The following is an 18253-nucleotide window of genomic DNA, read 5'->3' on the forward strand; positions in this document are numbered from 1 at the left end:
AAACCTTTTATAAGATCATTATTAAATATAATATAATAATGAATTTTTATTACGGAAAACAGTCTATACCTGTTATAGACTGTTACTTCTGTCCACATCCACGGTACTACCCGTAGCACAGTACCGACTGTGCTCAACAAAATTCAACACAAAAACAAAATACTATCAATGGTGATTATACATATTATGAACATAATAGTTTCTGCGAATGTTCTTGTCTATAGATTGAAGTAGATGTGTGTCGATCGTGTTCGACCGAATCAAAATTATTCGAACAGCACCTGTGACCCCATAACCCGGTTACTAGCTTCTAAATTACTCGATCATTTTAGAGTTTCATGGGACATGAGCGCAATATTCGACTTTATCTTTATAAATTTAGAGATTGTTCAACAATTCACAATATTATTGTTGTCTCGTTCACTCTAGCGTGAGTGGGGACTCGTGTCACGCTTCGCCTTCTCGTTGTGTTTATTTATGAGTGCACTAGCTATATTAAAATATTAATGAATAATAAATTAGTAATTTTGAACGCTTATAAGTTTTTTGTTGTGTATTTTTTTTTGTAGGTGTTACTTTTCCTAGAAATAAATTTTAATGTCCTAAGTGTGGTTTATCAATGATGCATTTAAATTTAACATTAGCAGGAAAGAATAAAAGTTAATTGTACGATTTGACACTTTTATACGGCATATGGAAGTATCGTGAGCGACGGGTGACCCGCGAAAAGATCGAACATATGATTGAATCATTTGACTCGATCACATTACGCATGGGTCATGATCGACCCGGACTATCAAAAATGATCAGCCGACACCGGTCTAGTCCACGGTACTACGGTATTGTATGTACTCAACAAAATTCAACACAAAACTGCCAATAGTGATTACACATATGAACGTAAATAATTTCTGTGAATGTTCTTGTCTATAGATTGAAGTCGTTGGCTGAAGACGTGTACTTACAGGATTTTTTTTTATAAACAGTATTACTTCACAAAAGACGCAGACGTTTGCCGGATAAAGATGGCTGAAGATTAAAAACAATGCAGTACGGTCTTAAACCTTAGCCTGTCCGTTTTGGGTGAAAAGTACAAAAAAAAAAGAATCTGTCATTGTCAATGTTGTCAAATTTGACAACTTATTTCGGATGATCATAGGTTCTTGTTTTGAAAACAAAGAAAATTTATAAAAATGGGCAAAATCTTCCTGGACCATATCGGTGGGACTCGATTGTTTTCATGTGCAGCGTGTGATGTGAACCTTACTAACCGTGCGGAGCTCATTAGCACCAGATTTACAGGCGCAACTGGTATTTCAATTTTCACTTTTCTTTCACTTTTTATATTTTTGTAATGTCATTAAAAATATATATAACCGTCAATGTGCATAATAACCGCCTAAGTATTTTAATAACCGGCAGTCTATCTCACCACCGCACTACATGTCTTTCAACCCTTGACGTTGGCTAAATCGTCGCGCAAAACGACGGAGCTATAGATACAAAAGTTGAAGTTGAAGTGGAATTATAGCGCTTCCGAAATTAACTCTATACATATGTTCTCACTCCTACATTTCTTCAGCATTTTATTATTCCTAATAGTGGAAACATGTACAATTGTGTTTCTAGGTCGCGCGTTTTTGTTTCACAAAGTGGTGAACCTAGTGTATTCTGAAGTACAAGATCGAGTAATGCTGACAGGTCGCCATATGGTTCGTGATGTTTCCTGCAAGAACTGCGCTACCAAACTCGGATGGGTGTACGAATTTGCTACAGAGGAGAACCAGAGGTAAAGATTGTACATTATAAAGGAAATATGTACGCACACACAACCACTCTGACAGAGATAGAACTTTCACTAGTTTCGCTGTAGTGTGTTGACTAAAGAATGGGTCCAATAGATGGGAGCTCAAATTATAAAACCATTTGACTGGTAGTAAACTGATACAAAGGCAAATAAATAATTTATTTATCAGTTAGATGTAAAGACATAACAGTAAATACCGTTATGTTGCTTAAACTACAAGGTTCCGCATGCAAAACACACTATATTTAACTATAGTCTGTCTTTTTCGAAGATTGAGTAAAAGGACAGTTTATTGCGCAAAAGTGTTGCCCACTTGCAAGCTAGTGATTGGAGTAATCAATAAATATTCTATCGACTATCGACTGAATCTTGGTCACATTTACACAATAAATAGCCAAACTTGTTTCATTTTATTCGGCCTCAACCCGTGATTCATCCAATTACTGGGCACGAATTCATTTGAATTGTCAGTTTTACATACACTGTATTATAAAATATTTATGGAAAAGACAAAGAGGAGACATATTTTAAAGTTTTTAATTTTAACTCAACATAGATAATCAAATCTGGCTATTTTTGTAGAAACGTATATATGAATAAAAATTGATCTCGACTCTAGCAAGCTAACTGTCACAATAAGAACACAGAAGGCAATAACACAATTAGTAGTCATTAGAATGTCAACCCTACAAATGTCACTTTACTCCATGACAGACTATACAGTATATAAACAGGTCACTTGGTCATGGGTTACCTGAAAAAATAGTTTCATTTCCTAAAATATAAATAATTATTTAAGTAATAAATAATGAGCATAACAGAGTGTGCATTGTGCCATTATGAAATATCATTCATCCACTTAGCTTATTATCCTCTCACTGAAAGTGCTACGATGCTGATTTTCAGTAGATCCGGAAATTCTACTATGCTGTGCAATTAATAATCCAATAAAAGGAGTTTCAGTTGGGTATAAACATCAAATATATAACCAGAAATAGAGAAGAAATGTCATTTAATTTGTTTGAAAACTATTCTGCCAAATCATTACGGTGACAACTGTGCTTCGATTGGCCAGCCTGAATTCGAAACAATGGACGGGTATCGTTACCCTCACGTTTCACTTCATATCGACCCGTTTAACTTGAGCTTGGAGAATTGACGAAAATTGAAAAATTACATATTTAATATTTAATTACTGATGAAATGTGATTCCGTTTGTTTTGATGTTTTGCTGCCACACCACCGAATGGAACAGCCCCCCATAGTTAGAGATATTATCTTTATTACAATAAATACACAATATTATTGGAATATACGGAAACATACATATAGGTCAGTTGTTGGATTTCAGCTTTCTAATTTGTGATTTCAGTGCAAATACCAAGTTGATATTTAAAAGTGATATAAGGCCTATTTGCCTGATGATTTGCCAGGGATGGATGGGCCTTTTCGTCTCTATTTCTGGTTATATACTCGATGGGTATAAAGCATTTTGCCATTTCTAACACTTTCCCAATCCTTATATGTTATCACCCAAGCATCTAATTTGTAATAAGTAAACAAATTAAAAATTTGTGAAAATAAACCCTTTATCTATTAATGTATCTCATAATTAGAACATTCATTATGTCATGATTTATCTTTCTACTGAATCATAATATTTTATAATCAGATAACTGTTTCTAATTACTATAATATCATGCAAAAAATGTTAGTTCGTTATCAGCAAATATCATGACTAAATAAAGGAGGGTTAGGGTCAAATCCCTCTTAACAGCATGCATCAACACGTATAAAAAACGCTTTACTTTTATTTGAAAAGACATTTACTCATTTCACCCATGACGTGTTTGGAGACCTACAACAAAATCTGTATTGTACTAATAAAGGCATTGTACTGATAATAAAGTGAGTACAGTCAATTAGTTGCTTGTATACATAATTTTATTCCATGTTTCAGATACAAAGAAGGCAGAGTTATACTAGAGAGAGCTCTAGTAACAGAAAGTGATGGTATTGAAGAAATTCAAGTGAACAACGATGACTAAAGTTTACTGTAGTCATAAATCTATGATCTATAGTATAAGATCTATGATAACTACTAATGTAAATACTCAATATTGTTGTAAACTAATTTGATGGAGGAATGTAATAAAAGAAATTTTTAGTTATATGGGGTGCAACTGGAAAGACTGTGATTGCATAAGGTTAATAGTCTGTTTATCTGTATAAAATGTGACTTTGCATATACTGAACACTGTGCAGAAAAATCTCGGAAATCTTTAAAGAACTGGTAAGCCACAGCTTGCAGCAGAACACGCCGAACATGGCACCAGACTCGTTGTTAGCTCATAAAGATTTGACTAACTCCCCTTCGATGGTTAAATTATGTATATGATCCATTGGTCTGGTCAAACGGACGTGACGAGAAAATTCGCGTTTATACTGATGGGAAATCTCAGCTGAGAAGTGAAACTTTTCACCGTGTATTGTATTTCTCTAACAATGCAGCCAGCACACATCCAAGGTCAGCCAGCTTTTTCCACTTTTTTCGCATCCATAGAGATTGTGGACAAATGCAAACCTATTTTTAATTATTAAAAAAAAGACACTAACATCTGGTGTTTCGCGAGCACTGGCGTCAGTGTCATCAAATCTCTAATTCAGTTATATTGTCCATACTTTGCATCCTAAAGGAGGCAACATACTTATCGCCTGCCAGTCGGATCGCCGACGCGAAACGCACGTCTTCTTCGCTCTTATTATGGACATAGAGCTTTTTGCCTGATTCGAGACGATTCCGCGTTAATAAGTGTCATGACTCCCCAAGTAACAGTCTTCAAACCTAACTAGGTTTGAAGTCACAAGCTTAGACTAGCCTGTGATTGAAATGTGAAATACTGTATATTTCCGAAACGAATTCTAAGCTTAGATCAGCTGCCAGTACCGGCTGTACCTATGGTGCAAGGTGTGCGGCGCACACGGGCGCAGGGTTGTTAAGTAAACGAGCTATTGCTTCCCAACATCATTTATAAGGCTGCTAACAGATTGACTGCATTCTTGCCGTTAATGCGTGAGGTCGTAATCAACTTCATGCAACCGATATCCACTGCATGCAGTTAATGAGTGCAGTCGTTATCAACTTTATGCAGTCACAGTCTCGGACAACGACTTCACGCATTAACTGCATGTAGTCGAAACCGAAATCATGCAGCCAAGATCAACAAAAATAATGAGCGAAGTCGTTATTCATGCACTTCATGCAGACCTCTGAGTAACCTCAGTTTTAAAAAGATACAGAGGCCAAAAAATTACATGCAGTTGAAACCAACTTCATGCAGTCGATCTCGGCTGCATGAAGTTGGTTTCAACTGCACAACACGCATTAACTGCAAACATGCGAATGCATAAACATATTGAATAATATGTTAGCAGCCTAATTGTACCATTTGCCCTTGAACTCCCCGTCACTGGGGAAAACGTAGCTAAGTATTCCAATTTGATCGCGTGCCTACTAGAGCGCGTCAGTATATTTATTGATTGCAACCGCGCGCTACATGGGCTGCCGCTGGACGGATCAATTGCTGCTGGAGCGTCTGCGTTGAAACCAGCTAATGTCTTCTGCGATCTGTGGTTTCCAGTCTGCAGCCGTTCTTTGACTGGTCCATTCTGAACTTCAGTTGCAGTACCACTCAGATCTTAATATCGCAAAGATCTGAGTGGTGACCCGGAGAAATATAGTTGGCAGATCCAACACCCTTGATGTATGGATTAACATAAACTCTTTGCCGTGTATCTAACTACAAACCTTTATGAAAATGTATAGTATCTGATAGATAACACATTGTACTTGCAAAAACAATTATGTTGTTATATAAAATGAAAAAGTACGTAAGTAACGTGTACATAATTTAAATTAATTTTGTTGTTTTTCAATTATTAGATAAATCCTTGTGAACCAGTTAGGGATATTTTTTTTTTATTCATCGCTTTAAAGAATAGTGTCCTAAACTAAAATAATATTTTTTTACTTATAAGGGTGCGTGCTCACGGTCCGTGATGTCAAACGCGCCGATTTGTCCGGACGAGCTCGGGCTGACGCGTATTCGAGTATGTATCGAGAGTTAGTAACCAGTAAGTTACCAACCAGTGGCGGACCGGAACAGTCCGCCACGGGTACGCTCGGGCAGCCCTCTTCACACGGCGCGTTAACGAGAAATGCACGGGCCGTGGGAAACCGCCCTTACACAACTGTATCACAAACAGAAGGTTTTAAATTTCGAACTTTTCACTAGACCGATACCCAGTTCAACTTTGCGTGCCAAATACGATGACCTCCGTGGTCGAGTGACTTACACACCGGTTTTCATGATGTCATCATCTCAGATCCCGGGTTCGATCCCCGGCCAATGAAGAACTACTGTTTGTGGTACCGTTGTTTCCAATTTCCATAACACAAGAAGTTCAGTTGCTTATTTTGGGATCAGAGCAACGTAGATGTTGTCTAATATTAAAAAAATAACCCACACTTTAAAAAAAAGCAATTGATGAATTGACGTTTTTAAGATAGGCCGCTATTCTTAAAGCTGTCATTAAATATGGGACTCAGAAATATATCAAGGTCCTAATTTATTATAAACCAAATAAGTTTCACAATGAGCAACACCTCAACATCGAGATTAGTTAGTTGATATTTGTTTATACTTAAATAGCAGTATCAGTAATTTCACATTATAATTACACAATTTTCATGAAGTTCGTATTATTTTTATGACTGATATGACAAAAGAACTTTTAACGTATGATCACATGTGACTTTATTTCATCAAGGCTACGAATTCGATCTACTCAACCCAAATGTAAACAGACTCAGATTTACATTTTGGGGGAGACCTATGCCCAGCAGTGCCCATAATAGGTTATTAAAAACGTATAAAAAAATACACTTCGAGTTTCTTAATTATTTGTTGTCCATTTAGCTGATGGCTTAATTTAACAGATACAGTAAGTAATATGAAACAGTTGGTTTTTTTCGGGATATCTGAGGAGTTGATTATTAATGTCAATAATAATAAATCATGTAAATTAGGACCTTGTTTAACACATATTACGAATTATGTATATGTTTTAGAAAAATATCTTCGTTCCTGAGGCCAGCTTAAAAAAGTGATATCTTTATAAATATATAATCAAATAAGTACTTGTGCATTAAATTATATATTTTTGTGTTAATTTCTTATTGGGCTTTTTGTTTTTAAGGTTTGATTGTACAAAAAATATTATGTTTACTGCCAATGTCAACCAATTATCAATTAAAAACTTATTTGAGAACTTCTCTTTTACTTATGTAACATAGCAAGGAAAAGTCACCGTTTGTTACATACTTTTCCCTCCTGAATCTTAAAAACAATTCAACAACAACAGAGACATCTACCGGCTTAATTGGTACAACATTAAAGAATCCCATGAAATTACTTTCAATGCAAAATATACTTCTAATCCCATATTACGACAATCTGTCGAGATTGTGTCATTGATGTTTATTTTATCCTTGAACGACTGTCGTGTCCAGCTGTTCCCACTAGGTCATAACGACAATTTATCGGTGCACGGCAGCCGCTAACTTTCCCATTGTCTGGACAGTCTGTCATCGTAACGTTAAAAAGTGAACGGTAGTAAATCGTGTTGTACCTACTATATGTGAACCGTGAACTAAGAAAACTCTATTTATAAAAAAACAATCTGTAATAATTAAGTTTTAATTTAATGTCTGGATGTTTCACCATGATATTTACTTATTTTTTGTGAAATTACTTCTCACTAGTTTGTTATAATTATTTAATAAACAAAGATGGAACACTTAGAGAAAAAAAATACTTCTCGGTTGGATTATTCGAACTAACGTCTCCCAGGAAACCGTGCCAGACACTATGCCAACTAAGCAACGGAACGAACCAATGGACCTCAATGGTTTCGAACGACTTTTTAACCGTAGTTTTTTTGTCATTGTTTAATAAAATTATAACAGTCTGTAATTGGATGAACGGTGACAAAATAACAAGTCAAAAAAATACAATATCACATTTTATTCATTATTATAATTACATAACACAACATATATCTTTAGCAGATAACATAAAAATTTTCTCATTATTTTCTCCATGCATTACTTAAGCTCAGCTTTACACATTGGAATATAGTATAAATAAAAATGCCAACAACGTAAAATAGCTTTAGATCATTTCAGCAATGCCGAATCGTAGATTGTAGACATTTCTCTCTATCCCTACTCGCGCAAATTAAACATAATTTAAGTTCGACACTTCACTGCACGTGTTCGTATCATAACAAAACGAGATCTATAAGGCTGCTAACTGCTAATGAAATTGATAACGACTTCATGGAGTTAATACGTCAAGTCGTTATCAACTTCTTGCAGTCGAAGTCTCGGACAACGACTTTACGCATTAACTTAATGAAGTCTAGATCGACTTCATGCAGTTAATGCGTGAAGTCGTAATCAAGTAATCGAGACCACGACTGCATGAAGTTGATTACGACCATCACGCATTAAATGAAAACATGCAGTCAATTTGTTAGCAGCCTAAGCACTTAGGAAAAACACATAAAGGGTGAAAAGGAATTGGAAAAATGGTTAGAAGATAATATATGTAGGTTACCTCACGAGGCACCTATATATCCATTGAGTACTTCTTAATTTTAGGCGGCATGTATTCGTATCATGTATAAATTGAATTTCTGCTGTCACTTAACATAAAAAGATGTACTGAACTTATATTTAGCTTACGTTTGCGCCAATCGAACATTACAACCTGCAGAAGTTAACTTGAGACTTCGTATTTGCTTTACCTCCTCCTCACCCTCTTCCTCTCACTTGGCCTATTTTAAATTTTAAAAATTTATCGATTTAAACTTTTTTAAATGTACGCACTTGTTACGTGATTGGTAGTTCAGCAGTGACATTTTGTTGTGTCTACAAGTGATATTAATTAATACAGACAAAAAACCAAAGCGACAGAAATTCACATTAACTTCTGCGAGTTCTAGGTTACACATACGTCATAAGATGGCGTTAACAAAATTTTCGAAAAACTACTCTTGCCTCCGATATTCCTTTCTAAACCTGCAGAGGTTTAGAAAGAAATATTGCAGAATAACACGAAATTAAAAAACATTTTTTGTCGCGAAAATACTTTTAACGCTATCTTACGATGACACACTAATGCCTGTCTCCGGTAGATAAAGGCTACGGATGCCACGAACGTGAGCTACATCTCTCACCACCTTCATTCCGAATGCATGTATTAATGTATAGTTACATAGATTACTTAATATTTAAACCTACATTTAAAAGGTAAAACACCTACTGTTATCGCAGTTGTTATTGTTTTGTTACTCTTCAAACGAATTTGAAAAAAATATCTATTCTATGCATTGTTTTTTTCACAGTATATAATATTAAACACCAACGTACATACAACAGAAATGTATGGCAGAGCGTTCGACGTGAACACTTGGGTTAAGGGGACCACCAAACTTATTAGCACAGAATCGTCTTGAGCCATAAGACTTTCTCCGACCGGCATAATGCAATTAGGTGTGGATAAGTTTGGCGACTCCCTGGGACTCGACTTGCGACATTGCTTACAATAAATTCCGCTGCTGAAAATGATCTTCGTAATACATAATATCACCTAAAATTGGAAACAAAAAATAAATTCCATAAAAAAAAATTTCGCACCGACGCACATGCTGCTGCATGGCCCAAATACTTCACAAAAGCACCTCGCCTTTAAGGTGAACGCACGTTTGTCAGTACTATCTTAATACCCGCCTGCCATCGGCCTTGTGACATCACCAACTTTACACATTACATATTAATAAATTTTAGAAGAAACTATCGGCAACTATAGAACACCCAAAAATGTCAATAATGTAGTACAATAAGTGTGCTGGCTATTCAATATAATTTCGAACTAATAATGAGAAAATGACGCGTTCGAAAATAAGTACTGTCAAATATGCGCACTCCTTCAGATTTTAACAAGAATTAAAACTTTCGATCCTTACATCAAAAGCACGAATAAAACTATCAAAGATGGATATTATTGCAAAAAAAAACCATTTACACAAGTAATCCTCAATGTAAAAATTTCATTCAAGAACTGATTTCATGCGATATCCAATTATTTGATACTTATATTTTTAAAGTTCATTTGTAGACAATCTTATCAGCGATCTAATTTAGAGGAGACTAAAGATCCGCACGCGTTTGTATGTCGCGTTGCTTAAGTGCATATCGGTGACTAACAGACTTCAAGATTGTCGGTTATCACACAGTACAAACAGTGCGTGCGGACCATTACGAATATACTTTATTTCATCTACATGCTTCAGTGGCGCGCCCATGTTAAAAACTTTTGACATCCAATTATGTAATTTTGTACAATGGGTGCGCAACTGCAAAGTACTGATGAATGTCGTATTACCCTTATTTAACACGCAGTAAAGTATCTATCGCTTACAAACAATTTCTATACTTCACTGTAACGGTTTTTATGCCTCCACCAAATTAGGTAAAAATGCAAATTCATACTGATTTTTCTCTGCTACTGCTGTAAGTCAATTTACTGAAAAAAATATAGTTCAGTATCAAATTCAGACAATAAAAATACGCCCATCATATTTAGAACAGAGAAGTATGTGTAAAATATATAGATGTATTTAAATTCAGAAATATTGTTTTAAACTTTAAGTTGTAAGGAAAAAAATATCATATGATTGCTGTTCACAATCATCAGGTAAAGGAATGAGTGGGCCGTTTAAATATTACGTTTATGAGTTTCTGGCCGACCCTACGGTCTAAGCGCTTCTAATTATTTACGATAACTCAGCAAGCGCACACTTTAGAAATATTGAGAAATAAAGCACACTGCGTGAATTCAAAATCCAATTCGAGATCACGTTGAAGTCAATCTCCTCTGACTTTCGTGTAATAATAGTTTAAAGCAACAATAAATTTTGATGTTCACCGTTTTAAAATATATTATTCTCATAACTACCAATAGTTAACTTGTTTCAATCTTTCAACAATATTACTTTTATTTATTTACTACAACTTGTGAATCTAATTTTAGCACAATCAAAAATCTTTGCCCTTATATGAAAATGGAAAATATGAAGCCTAATTGTGGTCACTTAGGAGTTCTAATTAGTGCCTCATTCAATTAAAATCTATACATACATATTAATATATTTTACAACAATAATAAAACACTTCATAGAACGAAATTGTGTCTCAGATTTTTTCCATTCGGAAAACTTATTACAATAAAAATTATTATTCGTCATTGCCATTCGTTCATATTATTTACTTTGTTATATTTCATTGTTACAACGAAGGATCCAAATGTTTTTATAACTGAGAAGTATCGGAACAAAAACAGATAAAATTTCGATTCTAATTTTGTTGAATGTCGATTCTAGTCTCATTGAATGCATTTGTCGCACTATGTTCAGACAGAAACTTACGAAACTTACAAAGAACCTACTTATAAAGTCAAAATGTGAATTGTGCTGTTTTTGTTCCGACGCTCACCAATTGCTCATTAATGGACCAAGCAAAATAATTGTCAGTCTGATAGTAATCAAAACAACTCGCTTCTATAACACTCTTGGCATTCATATGATGTAGGTACCTACAGTATATCTAATAGCAATTTCCTGACATCAATATTTGCTTAACGTTGTACTACCAGAAAGCTCACATATAAACATGTGTCTTTTGAATAAAATTAATAATAGCATTAACACGATGTAGTACCATCATACCATCGAAATAAATAAACTGCAATCCACATCGCTCCTTGCTAAAATCTATAATAATCAAAACGGTGTTGTATTTGTAACGAATAACAATAGAATAGATTAAAGAATCTGGAAATATTTCACTCTACAGACCCTACAGTAGTAAGCAAGTTTTTGACGCAAATTTCTACGATTTAACGTGTTTGCGGAAAAAATGCCTGCTGGTTCTTCGAGCGAGGTGACTCCACGAGCTTTTTCTCTCTATCTTTTTCATTTTCCTTTTCCTTCTTCTCCTCGTCCTTATCGGATATTTTCATGCCCACTCTCTGCATCTCCGTTGTGATGAATTCCAACACCGCCATATAGATAAACTTGTACTGAGCTTCATTCTGCACCATACCAGAGCGCTGGTCTCGCACCATTTGCACGGTGCGATGAATATCTATCTCGCTGTCGAAACCTTCTTTCCGTATTTGGTCCAGAATCATATCGATGACTATAAAAGTGCCTGTTCGACCTATTCCAGCCGAGCAGTGCACACAGACAACGGCCTGTGCGGGTGGGTTTGGACCGGTCATTATTTGCTGCAGACGAAAGTTTACATCAAGCAAGATGTTCAATACGCGACCCGGCTCCGACGGCACGCCGTGATCAGGCCAAGCCGTGAAATGGAAATGATATATAGTTCTTTTCACATTAGGTTCTTCTTTTTTTGTAACCAAGAATCGCCTTAATGTGTAATCTGGCGTTGACGATTCGGACTCATTGACAATCGTGAATTTCTTGTTTATAACATCCGTCTTATGCAAGCCGGGCCAGTACCGCTCGCATTTAACCTTTCCACGTTCTATTTCCTTCGTTGTCATTATTATGATGCGAACGTCCTCTTGCCATATCATCGACCAAAACTGGTATATAGTAGTCGAGAGACATCCTTGCGTTGCAATATAGATTTTATTGTAGACATAGTCAGCATCGCACATTTCTGCTTCGCCTAGTGTCTTCGGTATTGTAGTGTTGACGTAATTCGGATTGGACCGCAGTACGCTTACTTCAAAAGGTGTCACTGGTTTAGGATTTCCCAATACTTTCTTTATGCTTTCTTCAGATACAATGCTCGTGGAACGAATAGGGGAAGATTTGCCTTTAGTCGGAGAGCCGTTTCGGGCTTGTGGAGATCCATTTTCATTGCCGCCAGTACTTCCGATTCCTGAATCCAGAGAATCTGTACTTGTGGCCTCTATGTGGTCACACCGAATGTAGTTGGCGTTTATGTAATCAGCGCCCGGCGGAGCGTCGGGAGGGATATCCCTCAACACGACGCGCGTGTGATCAAACGGGATGATGTTCTTGTAACGATTTTTCCTAATATTCTCCGGCTTTGAACCCTCCATCCTGTCGAATAGCTGCAAGTTTTCCATCATTTGCAATGTTTCAAATTCTTCCCAAAAGCCTTGCTTATAAGCCATGCTTTCAATAGGACCTTCATTTTCACTCTGTAACTGTTTAACTCTGGACAGGAAATGTCGGACTTGTATGCGGGTGGCGTTAAACGGCTGAATAAGCCTTAAAACTTCGCCTGTCGTTTCCACCATTGGATAACTGCGGTAATGTTGTATGAGATCGTGAAGATTACTAAATTGTTGCCCACCTCCGACATCGTAATGGTCACCATTGCGTCGTATAATCACGTGCGTTACTCGATCTCGGGTGCGCACCGACAAGACGAAATCTCCAGGTTGTCTTTGAGACTCACGTACGAGGAACGAGCCATTCTTTCCGTTTTCCATCATCATTTTTTCAGCTTCCTTGGCCGTCAGTTGTCCATGGTACCAGCGTTCGTTAGTTGGATCGGCGCAATTGAGGGGTGTTTGTAGTTTGATGACATTACCGTTCTTTTCTCGCAGTTGACCTTGATTTTCTTTGTAGAAAAGAACGAGTTCGGAGAGCGTTGCGAACTTCTCGCCACCATAAAGATCGAGGAATTCTCCATTGTTCTGGATCTTGATATGGGTGACCTCATTGCCTCGTCTCACGGACAGTGTGAAGTCGCCTTTGTTGCTCATGCTGGGTCGCGCTAGGAAAGACCCGTCGCGCCCTAACTCCATGAGGAGTCTTTCGGCTTCCATGCCGCTTAGAGAGGGATGGAACCATCTTCTCGTAAACATCTTACAGTAAGATAAAGCACCACTAAGAAACTAACAAACCTATCTAGATTAATGTCTTGCCTTCTCGACCCTTACAGCTCTGTGCATTCTCTTCAATCATCTGAAAGTAAATACAAAATGAAATTAAAATACAAAAACAAATATTCAGAAGAATAAGTAAGAATGTTTTGCATGTGACCTTAGAACAACAAATTGAATATACCAAGAAATGTTCCTCATGAAAACAACAAATTTTTCAGAAAAATTATAAACAATTTAATCACTCTATCAACAAATACATGACTGCTAGTTAAAAGATTTAGATTTACATGTTGTCAAAGTACCTTCAAATATCTAGTTCAAGTATTGATAATTTTTCGTCATCTGCATCTATGTACATGCACGGTCAATAATAGTTCATTGTTGAACTTGCAATAAACAAATGCAATGAGGTCACTGTTGTAATCTTGAAGACGATTTATTATCAAATTGTCACAGAAAGATCATTGCAACAGAAGCTTTGATAGACATGACTCCTATAAATGTGCCATTGATAATGTGATTGTGGATATTCCTATGAATTCTCTTTATTCATTGGTATTATGCTATACTACTTGAGTATGTTAAGGAATTTCTTCAACTCTTAACCAAGATTTTTTATTTCTGAAGATGTTTTAGGAATTGGAAGCTCATAATATAAACTATAATTATGTTGCACAGCCTTGAAATTTAAATGTGAAATTAATCAACTTATTATTATCTGAATATGAGTCTTGATCATTACAGACTACTGGTTGGTAGGAAAGGGTATTTTAGTTATGATTTTTAAAAGTTACATAATGACAAATTTAAAAAGGTAATACTTGTGGCGAAGATGAACAGAAAGAGAAAGAAGACCGAAAATAGCAACCATTAACCAAATAAAAGTCAAAGTGAGCAGAGATCAGGGAGCCGCCTATGGATCGCGAGAAAAGGACGAGGTTACACCAACAATGAGGGCCGCACTATGATGATTTTATACGAACATTTGCCAACATCCCGTTCCATGAAAGGATATCAATGTGAATTGATATTTAAGATGATACAATTGTAAAATCTCACAATATATACGTAGGCTGCTGAGTGTCACAAGTGAGCTTCTACAGTCTTGTTACTTTTCAATTACAAAACACTAGAAAGCCTTCATGTAATGTTTACAACAAAATTTACTTCAATAAAGTACTTTTAAGCTCGGCACACTAATGCTACTGTTTTGTGACAGTATAATAGTAATTATACTAATTAGTTGAATGAGGAAATAATATTCTATTTTCCTAAGGTTTAAGGAAATTACAGCCACAATAAAGCCGCATATGTTACACAACAACACAATGTAGAATTCCCCAAACCACAGTATATAATTGTAGACTATAATCAATGTTTACAATGGAATGTATCCAAACTTAACATTGAAAGAGTTTCAGGTAAATGATAAAACTGAATGCGCTAGCTTCGAGCATTTGCGCACGACATCCAATTCATATCAGTTTCAAATCCGAGAAATGACAGTCTGAAATGACACAGGGATCATTTCGCCCTTCCCATGGAATAATATGGTAATATGCTGCTACGGTAGTTTTCGTTTTATTGCATATCCGGTGTTTAGAGATGGATATTTATAAAAGTACATTAAGTTCATTGGCAAATAATATAATAATATTATTATAATGAACATAGTAACATTATTCCCTAAGTGTCTAAACACCCTTTTTACACGAATAATACCATAACAAGTTAGTGCAGATTTTGCAATCGTAAATTTTTTCCTTAAGTGATGATAACCATTTTATTCACATAAGAAACACATTAAAACAATTATATTCGTGTGTTATTTTTGTTTTTATATAGAACGCATAATTACATTACTATTCACTTTTTCATACCATACATCAATGCATATTACTGTAATGTACTATTACTGTATACACTATAGCTTGGATTTCATCCGAATAAAGTCGTAATATCATAGTATGTTACCTTTTTTGACACCATATTTCAATGAATAATACGGTAATGCATTAATACTGTCTACGAAATTGTTAGGTTTACACGCGAATAATATGATAATGATACGTTGCATACTATACTTTTAGCCTGCAATTTCAGTAATATTATTTTCATCAATAACTTTATTTACCAAAACTAATACAAAAATATCATAAAAGAAAATAAATGGTAAAAAAAATTAGCTGTGTACGATGCACTCGAGCTGAGATATCCACAAAAAATAGTTTTCTATTTTTCGTGTAAAATTTAGAATTATTGATTACCATATTATTCGCTGGGGAGTATGATTTTATCTTTAGGTGTAGTGACACCTGAAGTGGGTTCGAGTTTTCTAGATTTGTATAGTCTCAGATTAGGAACAAATACGAATCGGAGGCAGTGCACAAACATGCTTAATGTATTCGAAAATTATTTTTTAGTACATCATATGTACAGTAGAAGAAAGAATAAAGTGCAACTGAAATTTAACAAATTAAGCAGACCTGTAAACGTTGTTTGTTTCATAAAATAAACATACGGAAATTTAGTTTAGAAAAATTTGTTTCTATTTCAAATTATAACAGTTTAATGTATTCTATATAATGCTAAACAAACATAGACCTTGATTTTGCAAAATATGACGAGAAGTATGTGTTCCTTACCAGAATATATAATTGCCATAAAAACTTGTATACAAAGTTTTTGGGACATTCTATGTGCACTGTTAGACTGCTACTCTAGAGATGTAGCTTGAAGATATACCCTGACTGCAATTGTTTTTGGTGGGAAATTTTGTGGTTTGCTGTCACATTGCATACGATTTGATGATTTTAGTTTAACATCACCTTTAGTTCAACATCACATAGAGAAGTCCGAGTTTTGTTTGTAGTTTGGACTAATTTTCAATATAATAACAATTTTCTTATTTGACCTGATCTGGGTAGTTCACTTTATTACTATACTACCTATAATACAGGGAATTAACTGTTTTTTTTTTTTAAATTAGTTAGAGACCAGGTGTAGTTGTCTGACACATTATTCAAACTAATTTTATAAATGCAAAAGTCACTTGTTCTGTTTGTTGTGTTTTCACACCGAAACTGCTGAACCAATTGTAGTATAGAGATAGATGGGACCTAGGAGAAGGACATAAACGAGTTTTTGTCACAAAAATAAATGTTAAAGTGGCGAAATAGGGGATGAAAGTTTGTATGGAGAAACGATAAGACTATGAAAATTAGTATAAAGCACTACTGCTCTTAGCAGCCTACGCTCCTGAAAGTACTTATTCCACGCAGACAAAGTCACAGGCACAGGCTAGTTATTGTTATTTCCTTAATAGCGGCCACTATGCATGGGCCAGTGTCACTTTCAAAGAATGCAGTCTGTTAATGTTGATTAACAGTTTCGAAGAGTGCAGTCAATTAATATTGATCAAACACGCCAACATTAAGGCAGCAGCATAACATGAAGGAACTTAGTTTCAGTAGAAACTTTTATTAATATGTAACATTTCGCACATTGACATTAAAAAATAAACATAGTCTTAAGTTACAATGCACATAGACTTTTTATTACTTATTGTTGCAAAGTGACCACTGTGATGATGTTGAACAAATCAATGGAATGTAAACAACCAGAATTTTGGCAATGTTATTAGACTAATAATTTCACTTCTTTTTTTGAAGAGACCCATACCCTGCTGTGGGTCATATATGGGTTGATATAGTACAGTTACGACACACATAGAAAGTGTTCTGTACAAATAAGTATGATTATCCTATGACAAAATGTTATAACCAGCTACATGCTGGCAATAAGTAATTTAACAACAGCTGCAGGTAAATACTCCACTCTAGTTTTACAATGTACACTCTTGCTACTGTACATACCTACACATAGCTGTACAAGTATGATCTATATACAAATGTACAAAAGAAGTTTCTCCGATCAACAAGGCACATTATATAGGAATTTTATTCTCAATTTATTATCACACTCACCTCATAAAGGCATCCGTGCAGTAAAGAGTACTCAGTATTCCTTACAATAGGAATTTTATGGTTCGAAATGTTGTTGCTATGCTGACTTTAGATTTTTTGTAGCACGGTTTTCAAGGGCGTATTCACCCATACACTGGTGCGCATGAAGTAATTGTCGAATTTGACAGCACAGACGATAACTTAACGTAATAATGCATTAAAAATATTAGTTTAAAACTGTAAAAATAAAATTATTTAGCACAAAAAGCTGAAAATTAATATCGCTCCTCGGTACCTGCTTGCGGAAATGTCACTCGCGCAACTTTTTTATCTGTCACATTTCGACGTTTTAAAGTTTCGTTTTACGCAGACTACTGTGGAGTTTTCTTTTCGCTCGTTCTTTTACTCGATGGTTAAATTTGCGAAAAGCCCTTTTTTTTAAGCACACAACTTCATAAATTGAT

General features: G+C 35.4%; 2 protein-coding genes across 2 annotated transcripts; one reads left to right on the top strand and one right to left on the bottom strand.

Annotated features, from left to right (window-relative positions):
* Nucleotides 1–1161: 1161 nt before the first annotated feature.
* LOC113235221 (protein yippee-like 5) lies at nucleotides 1162–5120 on the top strand. Its single transcript, XM_026470849.1, has 3 exons — nucleotides 1162–1311; nucleotides 1630–1789; nucleotides 3768–5120. Exons 1-3 carry the CDS (start codon nucleotides 1194–1196, stop codon nucleotides 3853–3855), a joined length of 366 nt encoding a protein of 121 aa, XP_026326634.1. The 5' UTR covers nucleotides 1162–1193; the 3' UTR covers nucleotides 3856–5120.
* Nucleotides 5121–7891: 2771 nt separating this feature from the next.
* LOC113235205 (tyrosine-protein phosphatase corkscrew) lies at nucleotides 7892–17944 on the bottom strand. Its single transcript, XM_026470829.1, has 2 exons — nucleotides 17811–17944; nucleotides 7892–13903 (listed from the first exon to the last, which is right to left on the bottom strand). Exon 2 carries the CDS (start codon nucleotides 13801–13803, stop codon nucleotides 11830–11832), a length of 1974 nt encoding a protein of 657 aa, XP_026326614.1. The 5' UTR covers nucleotides 13804–13903; nucleotides 17811–17944; the 3' UTR covers nucleotides 7892–11829.
* Nucleotides 17945–18253: the final 309 nt, after the last annotated feature.

Source organism: Hyposmocoma kahamanoa, unplaced genomic scaffold (genome assembly GCF_003589595.1).
Source record: "Hyposmocoma kahamanoa isolate Upper Pololo Valley unplaced genomic scaffold, ASM358959v1 87, whole genome shotgun sequence".
In the NCBI taxonomy this organism is placed as follows: domain Eukaryota; kingdom Metazoa; phylum Arthropoda; class Insecta; order Lepidoptera; family Cosmopterigidae; genus Hyposmocoma; species Hyposmocoma kahamanoa.

Excerpts from the sequence above, each read along its gene's own strand:
- LOC113235205 (XM_026470829.1), bottom strand. The coding sequence starts at position 13,803 with ATGTTTACGAGAAGATGGTTCCATCCCTCTCTAAGCGGCATGGAAGCC.
- LOC113235221 (XM_026470849.1), top strand. The coding sequence starts at position 1,194 with ATGGGCAAAATCTTCCTGGACCATATCGGTGGGACTCGATTGTTTTCA. Across the intron at positions 1,312-1,629 it reads CAGATTTACAGGCGCAACTG|GTCGCGCGTTTTTGTTTCAC; the intron begins GTATTTCAATTT and ends TTGTGTTTCTAG. Across the intron at positions 1,790-3,767 it reads GCTACAGAGGAGAACCAGAG|ATACAAAGAAGGCAGAGTTA; the intron begins GTAAAGATTGTA and ends TCCATGTTTCAG.